This window comes from Sceloporus undulatus, chromosome 3 (genome assembly GCF_019175285.1).
Source record: "Sceloporus undulatus isolate JIND9_A2432 ecotype Alabama chromosome 3, SceUnd_v1.1, whole genome shotgun sequence".
Taxonomy (NCBI): Eukaryota; Metazoa; Chordata; class Lepidosauria; order Squamata; family Phrynosomatidae; genus Sceloporus; species Sceloporus undulatus.
Window position 1 is genome coordinate 219027950 of NC_056524.1, and position 15052 is coordinate 219043001.

The window sequence follows — 15052 nt, forward strand, 5'->3', positions numbered from 1 at the left end:
ATTATTATTATTATTATTATTATTATTATTATTATTATTATTATTATTATTATTATGTGATGTAGCACTTGGGATTGCCTTTGTGGAATTCCATATTTGAATGCTTCTTACCTCACCGCCATGCAAGCTCTCCCTACACATAGAAAACTAGTGCATCAAAAGGAAAGCTGGCTGAACATACTTTCTTTTGGGGCAGAATAATGATGGCAGTTTCCTCTGGCAATTCCCCATCGGCTTTCTCAAGTCACAAATGAGAATGGCATCAACCATATGATTCTCCTGATTGAGGCCTGTGCTGAAATATGCATTTTCACTGTAGCTTTGATGACTAGTACACTTTTCAGAGGAAGAGCTCATCTAAAGTCTGGAAAAGCAGAACAAGGGCTGAAAAACCTGCTGACAGCCCAAATGGAAACAGATTTTTCACCAGGGTCAAACTATAGTACTGTGTGGTCTTAGCAGGGGCATCACTAGGGGTGTGTGGGCTACACCAGGTGACACCCTAAATGGGGGATGATACCACTGCTCCCCAAACATCTGGGTTTTTTTTGGCAGAAATGAACTGTAGCATTCTCTTGCATCCTTTTAAACTGCTGAAGAATTGGTGTGACTGGGGCAAAGCTCAGCTGGAGGAGAAAGGAGAGGCCCTAGGTTTTAAAAGCAATTTAAAATGTAATTTTTAAATTAATTTTTAATTTAAAATATCTTTTTAAAACATCACATATTACTAAATTTTAACTTTAACCACACAAAACTATGTACATGTAAATACATTTCGGCTGTGCATATGATATTGTAATTTAAAGGTATAATTTTAATTTTCTAGTTGTTTATGTCACACCTATTATCATTACATTCAGTGATATATCAGAATTACGATTTATGAGTAATGTCAGTACAAAAAACATTACTAAGGATTCTGTATGGTGTGGTATGGGTGGAGGAGGTCAATGACACCATGAGTTACCTCATCGGGTGACACCAACCTTAGTGACACCACTGGGCCTTAGAATATGAAGCTAGCCTTCCCTAAACTAGGTCCATCCAGCTGCCTGGATCTCTCCCTCGCATCAGACACACCAAATGTTGAGCATATGCGCAAAATAAAGGGGGACATTCAGCCTGGGAAAGCTTGGTGGGAGAACTTTGCCATATTGTACTCTTTAGTGTCATATCCCCAGACTGCCATTAGATGGGGGATGCTTTCATAAATTATTCATTGAATAGTTATATTGATGTCTTGCATTTCTTTCAGTGAGCTAAAGGCAGCCTACATGACTGGTCTTCCTTGCTTTATCCGCACAACAATGCTGCAAGGTTGGTTAGAAAAAGCGAGAAGGAGTTTAATGACTGACTTGACCCAAGTCTGCCAAGTCCCAAACCCTCCTCACAGAGGTATTCCTGCTTGCATAATACCAACTACCTAACTATCCATTTGTATTTTATGGAGCCTAGAAATCTACTTTCTTGGACTACAACAATCAGAACCCTCCAGGTTAAGGAATTCTGGGACATGCAGTCCAAAAATAACTCTTCCAAGCTCTGATCTTCTGAGGAAGCATCACTTTATTTCCAACCCATCGTTTCCCAGGCTAGTGTGATTTCCTTTCTGCAGCTGCTTGCTACCAGCTCCAAAGCAACCTGTACACACAGTCCAGTTGCTTGGCAACATAAGAGATGGAAAGCCAGCTGAGCTGCACCACAGCACACCTGCTTAGCTCCAGAGTACTTAGCTGGAGAGCAGAAGGTACTGGAAGGATTTACATTTCTATGAGACAAACCCTTTCCTTACCAGCTCACTGTCTTGGCCAAAATGGGGTCAGAAGGAGAGCCAGAGAGAGATCAAAAGTCATGGGTCAATGTTCCTCAGTTTCAAGAGTCTCATACTATTCTGAAGCAATCTCACAATGATCCTGAACTTTGCTCCCCAAAAAGCTTCCTTTTTGTCTACAGTGACGGTCTCAACCAGAAAACAGATAAACTTTCTTCAGAACCATTCCCCCTCTTGCAAATAATACACAGGTATGAATTACTCTGAAATAATAGCTCTCTTCACTTTCCTAGGACTGACCTAACAAGTTTCAAATACATCTAGTTTTAGAGACACAGATTAGCAATCTCAATCTAAACTGTAACAATTTTATAAACTTATTTTAGAAACCCACTGGAAAACCTTTATTGAAAGAATGAAGACATTAATGTTCTCTAACTGAAATCTCCCTAGCTGGATATCCTCCAGACGTTTTACAAGTTCAATAGGGATGATGGGAGTTGTGCCCACCAGATATTTGGGATAACCGCCCCCCCCCCAATAATTTCTGACTATCGGCTATGCTGATTGGAATTGATGGGAGTTGTCAACCACAACATCCAGAGGGCTTAATTTTCGGTCAAACTACTCTAACAGTGTCTAACACTTGATTACCAAAAAGTCTTTCATTGAGACAGATTCCAATTAAATGGTTAAAACAGTCAATACTGAAAGAGATGGCATTGATCAATAGAAATCTGGCAATTTTAAAAGGCTTTTACACCTGGAGACATGGCATGCTAACTTTATTTTAAAATATTTGTTCTCTCGTGTGCCACGAGAAAACTACATGGAACCAACAGTCATTTAATTTGTTTATCTCAATTCATCTGTGTTAGAACAGCACAAAACCAGCACATTCTGGAGCCAGACAACAATCTTAAAGAGATCTGACAGTGGATTAAAAAGGTATTAATTTCCAGGGGCCATAGGTAGAGCCAGTTGGCACATTAGCTGGAGAACTTTCAAATTTCTGGGTATACCCATTACTGTCGTCTGTCATTACCTCTGGCCAAATAGATTTGTCAGGGGGTTTTAACTGACACAGAAAGATGAAAAACATATTCAGCAAATGGAAAACAGGGATAAATTCACATCCCAGGATCACCATCACTCAACTCTTTATTCAATCTGCTTTTAGTTCTGAAAGCACCACTGTCTGCCCCAAATTATTATCTTTATCCACAAATCCTCCTCTTAACCAAAGGAGGTAGTTGCCTGTTTAATAATTCAAGGTGTTATCGGGAACACACAGAAAGAAGACTGTAATTACTTGCCCTTTTAACCCTTACTGGCTTACTGAACTCCACTTCTCATGATAACAGGCACCATTTCTGCTTCTTAGAGCAAATAAAAAGTTAATAAAAAGGCAGGATATGGCTGTGGAGACATGGGAAGGCTTTGTTGGTATCTCCTTTTTGGGGTCTGTACAAGGGTTCCTATGTTCATTTGTTTTAATCAGGGGAGGATAATTATGTCCCTCCCCAGATGTTTTGGCCTATGCCTTGTATTAGCCCTCACCAGCATAGCCAACAATAATGGACTATGGGAATCACAGTCCAAAAGCTTCTGGCGGACCACAGTTGCCCATCCGTGGTTTAAAAACATTTTATTTCACCCCTCCAAGCAACTACCCAACATAGTTCACATTTCAAAGAAAAGCCAGTATAATCACATACAAATGTAAAGCCATATACAGTGGTGCCTCGGGTTACGAAATTAATTCGTTCCGCCGCCGCTTTCGTAACCCGAAAAGCATTCGCAAGCCGAAATGCCATAGGCGCTAATGGGGAAAAGCCGCGATTTCGTGCGAAAAAGCCGAAAAAAGCACCAAAAATTTTTTCGTAACCCGAAAAAACATTCGTAACCCGGAACAATTATTTCCTATGGGATTTTTTCGTATCCCGGAAATTTCGTAACCTGGGTATTTCGTATCCCGGGGTACCACTGTATAATCATAAAAAACAAGAATATCAAAACCAGAAAATAACTGCTTGGTCTTTTAAGAATTTTTAAAAATGTCTGCTAAGTGATACATATGTGTGGAAGTGGAAAATAAGTCTTCTTTGTCAGTGACACTGTTGGGGCACTAAGCAATGGGAGTAACACACAGCTTGGAAAAATGAGCTTCTGGGCTACAATGATTGGAATTTGACAGCCAGCATGGCTGCTAGAGGTTCTGGGAGCTGTAGTCCAAGAAGACATGTTTCCAAGCTCCAGTAGAAATGTTAAATAGTCTTAAGACTTAGCAATTTGTTTTGGTCTAATCTTTTGTGGACTACAGCCTACTTCTTCAGATGAACGGGCTCCTCCAAAAAGAGATGATACCACGGAGGAAGCCTTCTGGAACTTGAGTAAGAAAATGCTAATAACTGAACAGTTACTGCATGAAAACAAAACACTGGTATCTGGAAGAGCCTGATAGATGGCAGAAAAACTAACTGTAAAAAGAAATGGTTTTAATGATTCACATTAAAAAAAGAAGCAAGGAACAACAATAAAAAAGCCAACCTGGATTTAAAGCCTTCATTAATCTACTGCCCTCCAAATGGACTATAATTCCCACCATCCCCAGTCAGCAGGGCTATAATTGGGATTGTAGTCAACCTTATCAGAAGGCCACTAAATCGAGGAAGGTTGGTTTAATTTATAATCACATTGTCAGAGAATGAGATACAGCCAGCAAGCAGGGATGTGCAAAGACCTATTGTCTTTCATAGAGCTTGCAGAAAAAATTAAACTTTATAAACTGTATCTACATGGACATTATTTTAAAAAGAGGTAAAGCAATTATATAATAGGAAACATCAGAAGAAGATGAAAATCCACCCACACCCCCAATTTAAAACACAGAGAGATGCGGTTAAACATTCCTAATCCCACACATTGCAAGCAAACTTTGATACAAAAACAGGATCAGCTTCAGCCTCAGATGAATTTTCTGGGCACCAAACTCCTCCAGTTTAAATGGAACCTACTTCCAAGTAAGTGTGTTTATGATTAACATGATAGTCATACTACATTTATATTTCTGTGCCAGAAACCACAGTAATAATCCAAACCATGAATCATCATGCAATCAATCTAAACCTTATTAGCAAGAGTTCTAAAAACTCGTCAATGTGCAAAAAAGATGCCCCTTTGATTTCTCTTTATTCAGATATTTCTATGGTCCAAAACACCCTGCAGAAATAATCCAGTTTGAGACCCTTGCTCAGTGTTGGGAAATTCTAGGAACTGTAGTTTTGTGAGACATTTAACCTTCTCAGTCACAGAGCCCTGGTGCCAAAATAAACTACAATTCCCCAGATTCCTTAACAGTGAGCCAGGTCAGTTAAAGCGGTCTCAAACTGGATTATTTCTGCAGTGTATTTTGGACCTATACAGCTATTCTGGCACTTTATTAGCAGGTTTTCTTATTAATGTGTTTCAGAAAGGTCATAAGCAGGGAGGGAATGAGGGCATTGCCTTTCCAGTAAAACTCTGCCTCCCAAGAAATTTTCCTTCACTCTCCAAATTTCTAGCATTGCAGACAGTGAGACAGAGAAATCACTCGCATCCAGAACTCTTACATTTGCTGTGTTCACAATTCCTATATAACTTTGCCTACTGCTTTTCTAAATTTATTTCTAAATGCAGAAGCTTTAAAGTTACTGCAATGCTAGAAATTTTGAGACTGAATTTCATTTGCTGGGACAGAATCCCCCCCCCTCAATTTTGATTCTTCCCATAGCTACTCCCCTTCTATATATTCTCTTCTCCAGATTACCTTTTCTTCCCAAGAATGACAGTACTTAGACTCCCCCTCCCCTCTAAAGGTGGTCTATCAAACAATAATGGTTTTGGAAGAAATATTTCTCACTGTGACTTAGTCTTCCTGCTTCTCAGAGAGTTAAAATCTTCCTCATCCTTTTTATTAAACTCAAAATATTTCTTTTAAAAGAGTTAAAATCTTCCCCATCCTTTTCATTAAACTCAAAATATTTCTTTTAAAAAAGTAAGAAGCCAAGCCTGTTTCATCCAGAGATCTGTTTTGTTCCCGTAATATTTGATGTTGCATTCCTAGAGCTATTTGAGGTCGGAAGCTATTCATTCATATAAAAGCAGCTTGCAACAGGAACCCCCCTCCTCTTGCTATCGACTCATTTGCTGCAAATGGTGAATGCAAGGCATTACTCAAACCACAGAGGAAAGCCACTTCAACCCAGCAGAGCATCCAAAGCATCTTGCCCTAGGTTAGCAACACAGAGAGGCCTAGTGCTCAGGAGAAGACATTTTGTTTCTCCCACAATCCTTCAGGTTACTGAGCTGTAAAAGCCTGCCAAGAGGCATTCAAGCGCACACCTCTGCCAACAACACCTCCTCCCACGCAGCCTGACTGCAGTTTTATACTGCTCCAAGCAAGAACTGGAAGGGCTGGGCTAGAATGTCAACACAGGGAGAAAAATTCTTACTCCAGGCTGCCTTTCATCTCAGGAAAGGAGGAGTGAAGGGAAAGGAAGAAAAAAAAAAAAAAAAAAAAAGGAGGGGGGGGAGGAAGGACCAAACCCCCAGCAAATATGCTGTCTGTCTGAAGAAGCTTTCATGGCGAGCTTCCCACTCACTTCAAAGTAATCAAAGGGCAATAATTAACATGCGTTTACTGTAGCACAAAATACTCTGCTGCATGCTGTGACAGAGTTTGCATGAGGAATCCGTTCTACTGCAGGCGATGTTTTCTTCCCTTTGGATTCTATGGCAATCTGAACACAGCTCAGTAAACACACACACACACACACATACACACACGGGCTGGGTGAGGGTGAGGGCCCCTGAATGGATACCGAATGACGTTTTCCCTTAACGGGTTTAAGAAGAACATCTTGCTTTTCTATAACCTCTAATGCTCCCAGATCACTCTAAAAATATGCAGAGAACAGGAGTGTGTATAAGTCACTGCGGGGATGCAAAGGGGCAAAAATAGGCTCAGGTGTTTGTCTCTGATGGTAAAGGGAAGGAAAGGTTCTCGTGGTGATGCAGGCGCCTTCACTGGCTTGCCAATGACTAATTCTCCCGAAAGCTGCTCAAGTTTCACCAGCAAAGCTTTGTCCTTCACAGCCGTAGCAAGTGAGCTACAGCTGTAATAGCCAGGAAAGTCATTGAGGGAATTGGAGGCCCAGGGCTGGTGAGAGACAGAGTGCTCTTGTGCTTGCTGTCAAATGGATTTTAATATCTTTTTACATTATGAAGTATTCATGGGGGCTTGAAAGGGTTCTGCTGAGATCAAGGTTAATAGGCAGTCTCAGAGATGCTCAAAGAAATATCCCAAATTCTTCAATTAAATGGGAGCTGTTAATGGAGACTCCAATGTGACACCATTCTAGCAGCTCCTTTTTCTTCCAAGTTCAGCTGATTCCACAAATTCATGTCAAAGTAAATACTGAAACAACATTTCTATTAACAAAAGCAACATACAAACATAGAGAGAGGACAGGAGTGACTAGGACCCATCCCATGTTTTGCTATGTCTTTACAGGCTTTGCAGCAATCAGACAAAAGAATGGCAGTGACTTACAGTTATCGGACTGGAAATCTGGGACAAATTGTTCGTCATCAGGAACTTGGGCTACAAAAAAAGGGAGAGAAAGAAAAGGTTTTCATTCTTTTTAGTTTCCCTGTTTACTGTATTTAACTAAGCTAAAGACAAACCCAAAGTGGTTTGGAAGTTCAGAAAAACATAAAAATCATACAAGCAACCTGTATTGCAAAATATTATCCCCACAGCGATAATTTACAAGGCAATAAGCAAAGAAAGTACTATTTTACAGTATTAGTGAAAGCAATGAATAATATCTAATAGATGACAAAGTAAAGTAAAAATGTATGCTGGCCTTCCCCATAGCCTGGCAACCTTCTAGGGGTACTGGACTGCAAAATCCATCATCCCCCACCCTGTGGAATGATAGGTTTTACATTCCAAGACTTCTGAAAGATCTTAGGTTGTGGAAGGCTTACACAAACGAATACATCAATGGCAATTTACCTTCAGCTAGCCAAGCCTCCTGCAGTTGGCTGAGATCTTGAAACAATTCTGAAAGAAAATAAAAATTTAAAAAATTAAATATTCTTTCTCTTTACATGAATACGAAAGTGTACATGTGGTATTTAGAATGGCAATGATTCAAATATCTTAATTTTAAAAAAAGGGGAGGGGATTTTTTTTTACTACCTTCAGAATCATGAGCCAAGTCAGTATCTTGAAACTTCCTTTTTCTGTCATTCACTGGCCTCCCTCGACATTCATCCCCGCAAGGTTTCTGAGACACAAGCAAAGAAATGTCACCATGAAGGACAAGTCTTCCCAAAGAAGAATCAATGCAAACTTCATCCAAAGGAGAGGTGGGGGAGTGGGGAAAGGTCATAAGCTGGGAAAACAAAAGTCACATATGGAGATAAAACCGTGCAAGACCTACCCCAGGGACCATGAATGGTACTTGCTGGTCATAAAAGCCATCCATTGTGCTTGCAGATTCTTTAATATTCCCTTGAATGTTTTTAGCATTGAGCTCTTCCAGGGTGAGAAGAGTTCAGAATCAACCTCTGGCGGATTTAAAACTGGAGAAGAGAGAGACAGAGAGAGAAATTAAAACATGCTTTGCCCGTAAGCCACCTGAAAAGATTGTCTCTAATAGCACTTGAGCACAGTTTCCAATCTTTGAGGATTAGCTGCTGTGCTTAATTCATGTGCACCAAACAGAATTACTTTGGGGAGGGGGACCTATTCGTTCTTGTATTTCCCTCTCAATTCACTGAATTCATAAGGTGGCTACTCCAATCATTGTGTCTTTTTTAGCCAACACACAAAAGGTCCCAAACCTTTTAATCCGTGATGTCACAGCATTACTGTGGAAACAGCCGTGACATCACTAAAGACGAATTACAACCCCTGAAGAACAAACACAAGAACGGCCCGGATTACAAGGCAGAGATCGCATTGCACGTTGGAGTCCATTTTCTCCCTACATGGTCAAAAGATAAAATATAAATAGCAACAAGTGGACAGAAAGTCACTTCTACTTTGTGAAGGAGCTCAGCTTTCAGGAGATGAAAAGCCGCTCCATGAAACTGTTCCAAGGTTTGGAGGGACCCAGATGAACTTCCGAGTTGAACCTAACCTCCAATACACACATACAAACATGCACAGGGACACACACACATACACACTGCAATGCAGGTTCCTCCATATGGATGGGGCTTGGGCTTCCAGAAAACACGGTAAGGAATGCAGTATAGCAAAAGCATATTATAAAAAAAACCTTTCAGTACCAAGAAATTGCAAATAATTTACTCAGAAGTTTTCACACCGTCTCGGTGTTGAAGCAGACATGAAATCCAGCGCAAAATGGAAAACCACTTAGCCCCTTCTTCTGCTGATGCAACTTTGGCAGCTCCAACGTGGAAAAGAAATCTGCTAACAGGGGAATGTTTTTTTCAGCCGCCTCCCCCTAAGTAAACCCATGTCGAAGTTATGCACAAGAGACTTCTGCAACTTGCTTGAAATAAATCACCTTTTCTACCAAACAGTGTGAACCAAGAAGACAAAATGGATGCACTAATAATAATAATAATAATAATAATAATAATAAACTGTTTTTTCCTTTGTCCCTTTTTCTTGTAAAGCACCATGTACAGTGATGGCGCTCTATAAATAAATAAAAATGATGAAAATGATAGTTAATATAATAATAATAATAATCTGAGGAAAAGGCACTGTTCCATAACACTTGGGGGGAAGTTAGTCTCAAAGGGGCTGCAGGATCTCTCTGCCTGAGGAAGTCAACTGAAGTCTTCAAAAGCTCATGCTGCCAACTTCTTTCTTTCGGTTAGTCCCAAAGGAGCTACAAGATCTCTCTACATTCTGATTCTACAGACTAAAAAAGAAAAAGGGACTAAAATATAGCTCCGTATAAGGGGCAGGGACCCCCATTTCTGAATCCCACCAGACCAACTGTTGCAAGCGGCACCTCAAAATGCCCCTAGGCATAAAAAAATGAATTTATTCTTTTATTTATTTAGAGTATCCATACCCCGAAATGCTCAGCCCCCAAGGCTTTCAGAGTGACATACAGATGGTTAATTTGACAACTCCCTCCTCTCAGGTTTTCAATCTAAAAAAAGAAGAAGAAAAAAGAAGACAGGACCCCAAAGGCCGAAGGGGGTGGTTGTGGGGAAGGGGCTCAAGCCTACAGACCAAACCTTTGGATGCTCAAGGCCGAACCTCAGTTCCCAACTCCATCCGCCTCTGAGATTTGAAGCCAGGAAGAAGACCAGCAAAACAACACACCATCTTTACAAACGTTGCATGGCTGACACTCAGCCCCAGCCAAAGGCGAGGGAGGGGGGAATATATATAGAAATAAAATGAGATGAAACAAAAAGAGCCAAAGAAGAGCCCCCTGCAACCCTCTCCTTCCAAGCCAGAGCCTGGCCTAAGTTTTATGAATGGCCCCAGGAGCAGCCCCAGCAAGAAGAGCAGCAGCAGCAGCAGGTCGAGTGTAACCAGATCCCGCCCAGGGCCCCCATTCACAAAAAAGGAGGACCAGCTCGCTCCATTCATGGCCCGCCTCCCCAAGGGCTCCCCCGCCCTCCAGCCAGGCCTGGCTCCATTCACGCAGGAGAAGAAGAAGCCAGCTCCATTCATAAAAATCGCCCACATCCACACACAGCACAGGAGGCAGCCTCCCAGAAAAGGAAAAGGAAAGCAGAGCCACTGCTGCAGCTCCTCTGCCTGGAACACAAAAGGGACCCCAGGGATCCATCCACAGGGCAGAAATAATCCACTTTCAACCCGCTTTAAGTGCCATGGCTCAAGGCTGTGGAATTCTGGGAGGGTGGTTAGTTGTGGCACCAGAGAAAAGCTGGAAACACCCACAATAAGCAGACACCCATTCCATATGGTTACACACATAGCCATATTTTATTTCTCTTTTTCCAAAGATACAGCCGTGTTAAGTCTGCAGAATCAGTAAATCTTTTATTTATTTTAGAGTATTCATACCCTAAAAACACTCAGCTCCAAAGGCTTACAGAGCAGTTTACAGCTGGTCAATAAGCACTGTAACCCCTTTGAGCCTCACTGAGAAAGAAGTTGGCAGCATGAGCTTTTGTAGGTTTCAGTCCACTTCCTCAGATGCTTTTAAAGTCTCCTTTTGTTATTTTTATTATCCTGTCCTAGCCATCCCAAGGCAGAGAGATCTTGTAGCTCCTTTGAGACTCAAAAAATGAAAGAAGTTGGCAGCATGAACTTTCGTAGACTTATTTGTATGTATTCCCATGTTATTCTATCCTATGTAATCCCTATGTATTCCCTGTTACAATGTGTGGATGTGAGAGCTGGACAGTTACGAAAGAAGATAGGAAGAAAATCAATATATCTGAGATGTGGTGCTGGAGAGGAGTGCTGAGGATACCACCAATAACCAAAAGCACAAATAAATGAGTCCTTGAACAAATCAAGCCTTGGAAGCCAAGATGGCAAAACTGAGGCTGTCGTACTTTGGCCACATCGTAAGAAGGCACAAATCATTGGAAGAAAACAATAATGCTAGGAAAGGTGGAGGGATGTAGAAAGAGAAGAAGACTGGATGCCAAATGGATCGACTCTATTAAGGAAGTCAGAGGTATGGGTTTACAGGACCAGAGCAATGGAGGACAAGGGGTCTTGGAGATGCTTCATCCACAGGGGCGCCATGAGATTGATTCAATAGTTGTTATCAACAACAACTACAGATATGTATTTTAATATTTGCAAGCCATGGATGGTTGAAGTCGTGGATAAAAAAAATGTGGCTATGGAGGGCCAACTGTATTTTATTCTCCTTTTATATTTTTATTATGTTTTATTATCCTGTCCTATCCATCCTCTAATGTGCAAAGATGTTCAACTGAACACTGAAGCGAGACTCATCCAAGCCATTGCATTCCCCATCGCTGTGTATGGATGGGAGAGCTGGGCAGTGAAGAAAGCACATAAAGAGGGAAATGGATGTATTTGAGATGCGGTGCTGGAGAAGACTGCTGAGGATACCCAAAAAGACAAACAAATGGGTCTATGAGCAGATCGAGCTTGAATTCTCCCTGGAAGCCAGGATGATGAAACTGAGGCTGTTGTACTTTGGCCCCATCATGAGAAGGCATAAATACCTGGAAAAGACAATAATGCTAGGGAAGGTAGTAGAAAGAGAGGAAGACCCCAGGCCAGATGGATGGACCCCATCAAGGAGGCCATGGGCCTGAATGGACAGGACCTGAGCAGAGCAGTGGATGATGGGGGTCTTGGAAATGTCTCATTCCCAACTGAAGAAGACCTTGATGTCGAAACGGCTGTATAACTCCAGAGGTAGCCGTCTTGCTGCCTGTGCTGCCTTGCCTCCTTCCCGAGCCAAATGATTGCCAATTATTTGAATTACTGCCTCTTATTGGCTGCCATGGATTAGTGAGTTGTCTTATAGTAATCATATTCGATGGCAAAGATTCCACGGAACTGGATGCACTCTTCAAGCAGAAGATTTCCCCCCGACATTTATAGTTGCTGCCATATTCAGTTTACAGCAGAACTTTGGACTATACTGGATTTTTCATTAGCAATTTCATTCATAGCTATATGTATGGTGACTTATAGATTTCACTGTCCTTCATTAGTTGTTGGTGTTAACACATATGAATGCTGTATAGGTTTTTGTTGGGGGGGTTTTGGGGCTATGTGGCCATGTTCTAGAAGAGTTTATTCCTGAAGATGCCAGCCATATAGATGCTGGCGAAACATGAGGAATAACCTCTTCTAGAACATGGCCACATAGCCCCCCAAAAACCCACAAAAATGTATGGATGCCAGCCATGAAAGCATCCGACTTCACACATATGAGTATATTTTGATACATAAAGGTTTTCCAGTATCTTCTTTCGTTTTTGGTACATGTATTTTGGGATACGTAGTGTGGGACACTTTGCTATTCTCTCCCTATTGTTTTGGACTTCACTCACATGGGTTGAGGTCAACAACGGCAACAACAGCTCCATCCTATCCTCCTACTCAAAGGAGAACAGCAAAGGTGGTGCTACTCAAAAGACTTCTTAATATGTTCAAATGGAGGCCGTTTTGGAATTCTTGCTGACATGTAGGACAGGTCCTGGAAAAGGAGGACCTCTGGTCACCCCGACCAGATGTCCTAAATGCAAAGGAGGACAAGGTGCCACAAAATGGAGGGCATTCAAGGAAAAGTAGGCCAGAGCGTTGGACTACTATGACTATGGAGACCAGGGTTCAAATCCTATGAAGGCCACTGGGTGACCTGAGGAGTCACACACTCTCAGCCTCAGGGAAAAGCCATGGCAAACCTCCTCTGAACAAAGCTTGCCAAGAAAACCACAAGATAGGTTTGCCATAAGTCAGAAATGATTTGAATGCACACAATACAGTACACACCATGACTAACGTATCACACTAAAATCCATCCATCCACATCGGTCACAACCCCACATGGCAACCCCAGAAGTCCTCAACAGCAAGGAGGACGAGGCAACCCAAAATGTAGGACAGCCAAGAAACAACACAGGACACGGCCAAAGAAAACCTTGACACACTTACTGTAACTATAAATTCATGCTTTAGCTTTTTGTGGATGGATGCCGGCCATGAAAGCCTTCGATTTCACATAAACCCAGGCTCCTTAGCCCTGCTCAAAAGGGAGGACATTTTGGAATTCCTTCTGGACAGAAGGTTGAAATGGAGGACTTGTCCTGGAAATGGAGGACGCCTAGGGTCACCCTGGGCTGAAAACACTCATATCAATATCAATCCATGCTTCTTAGTCATGCTCAAAAAGGAGGACATTTGGGAAAGCTTCCCAGACAGAAGGGCTGAAAAGTAAGGAGCGTCCGGGAAAAGGAGGACGCCTGGTCATTCTGATCTGGGGGAGAAAAAAACCCCTTCTAGACATATCAATCCATGCTCCTTAGCCTTGGTCAAAATGGAGGACGTTATGGCATTCCTCTTAGAAGACATGGAGCAAATGTCCGGGGAAAGGCGGACGCCCAGTCACCCTTAAGCTAAAAAACCCCCACACTCCTAGAAATATCAATCCATGCTCCTTAGCTATGCTCAAAATGGAAGGCATTGCGGCATTCCTCCTGGACAGAAGCCCGGACATGGAGGACGCGTCCGGAAAAAAGAGGAAGAGAAAAAAACCACACATTCATAGTAATATCAATCCATACTCCTTAGCCTTGCTCAAAACGGAGGGCCTTGTGGCATGAAGCCCGGACATGGAGGACGCGCCCGGAAAAAGATGAGTTGGGGAAAAAACACTCCTAGAAATATTAATCCATGCTTCTTAGCCTTGCTCAAAACGGAGGGCATTGTAGCATTCCTCCCGGACATGGAGGACGCGTCCGGTAAAAGGAGGGCGCCTGGTTACCTTGCTCCAGGGAGCACCTGCGCCCCCGATCCTCCCGCTCCGTGTCCCCCAGGGCTCCTCGCCCGCCCTTATCTCCAGACTCACCTGCCCCATGGAGCCTCTCCGCAGCCGCCTCCTCCTCCTCGGTCGCTAGAAGCCCCGCCGGGTTGCAGCCGCCGGAGCCCCCGCGAACGGCCTCCAGAGCCCTCCTCACTCCCGTCCCCATTGGCCCACGCAGCCCCGCCAGCCCCTGTCAATCACGGCTTGTTTATCCTACCGGGCGGCCAATCAGGCTCCGAGGCGACGACGCCTCCCCGTCCTGAATGGCCGCCGTGGCCCAGCGCCGGATTCTAATCCCGCCCCTTTGGAACGTTGGAGGGATGTTCCCCCCCCATACACTCCCCCCTCCTCCCTCGGGAGGGAGGCAGCCAATCAAGGCGGACTTCATTTACATACTTTGTTCGAGGAGCGCTTTCATTCATAAAAAAAAGAGAAGAAGAAAGCGAGAGAGAGGCATCGCGCGGCCAGAGGGAGGGGGAGGGGGAGGGGGAGGGGAGAGGGATTTAAAGGGGACGCGCCCCACCTTTGCTTCGGGCCTGGATGCTCCATCCCCGGGCGTCCTCCTTTTCCCGGACGCGTCCTACTTCACTCCAGGAGGCGTTCCAGAATGTCCTCCGTTTTGAGCGGCACCAAGAAGCATGGACTGACATTTATTTTGATATGAGTGGATTTATGTTTATATAAATATCTATTTTAATATATTAATATTAAATAATGCTATATTCATATGGATTTATGTTTATATATA

General features: G+C 42.8%; 1 protein-coding gene across 6 annotated transcripts in view; it reads right to left on the reverse strand.

Annotated features, from left to right (window-relative positions):
- ETV5 (ETS variant transcription factor 5) overlaps positions 1-14472 on the reverse strand; it is a 60000-nt gene extending 45528 nt beyond the window's left edge. Inside the window, exons 1-6 of one of the 6 annotated variants that reach the window (XM_042458006.1) lie at positions 9877-10030; positions 8666-8808; positions 8263-8404; positions 8019-8106; positions 7833-7880; positions 7365-7415 (exon numbers count right to left, since the gene is read on the reverse strand). In XM_042458006.1, coding sequence (XP_042313940.1) covers positions 7365-7415; positions 7833-7880; positions 8019-8106; positions 8263-8307 — 232 coding nt within the window. In that variant the 5' untranslated portion in view covers positions 8308-8404; positions 8666-8808; positions 9877-10030. The other 5 variants (XM_042458005.1, XM_042458009.1, XM_042458008.1 and 2 more) reach the window with 5 other exon arrangements.
- Between the last annotated feature and the right edge of the window lie 580 nt (positions 14473-15052).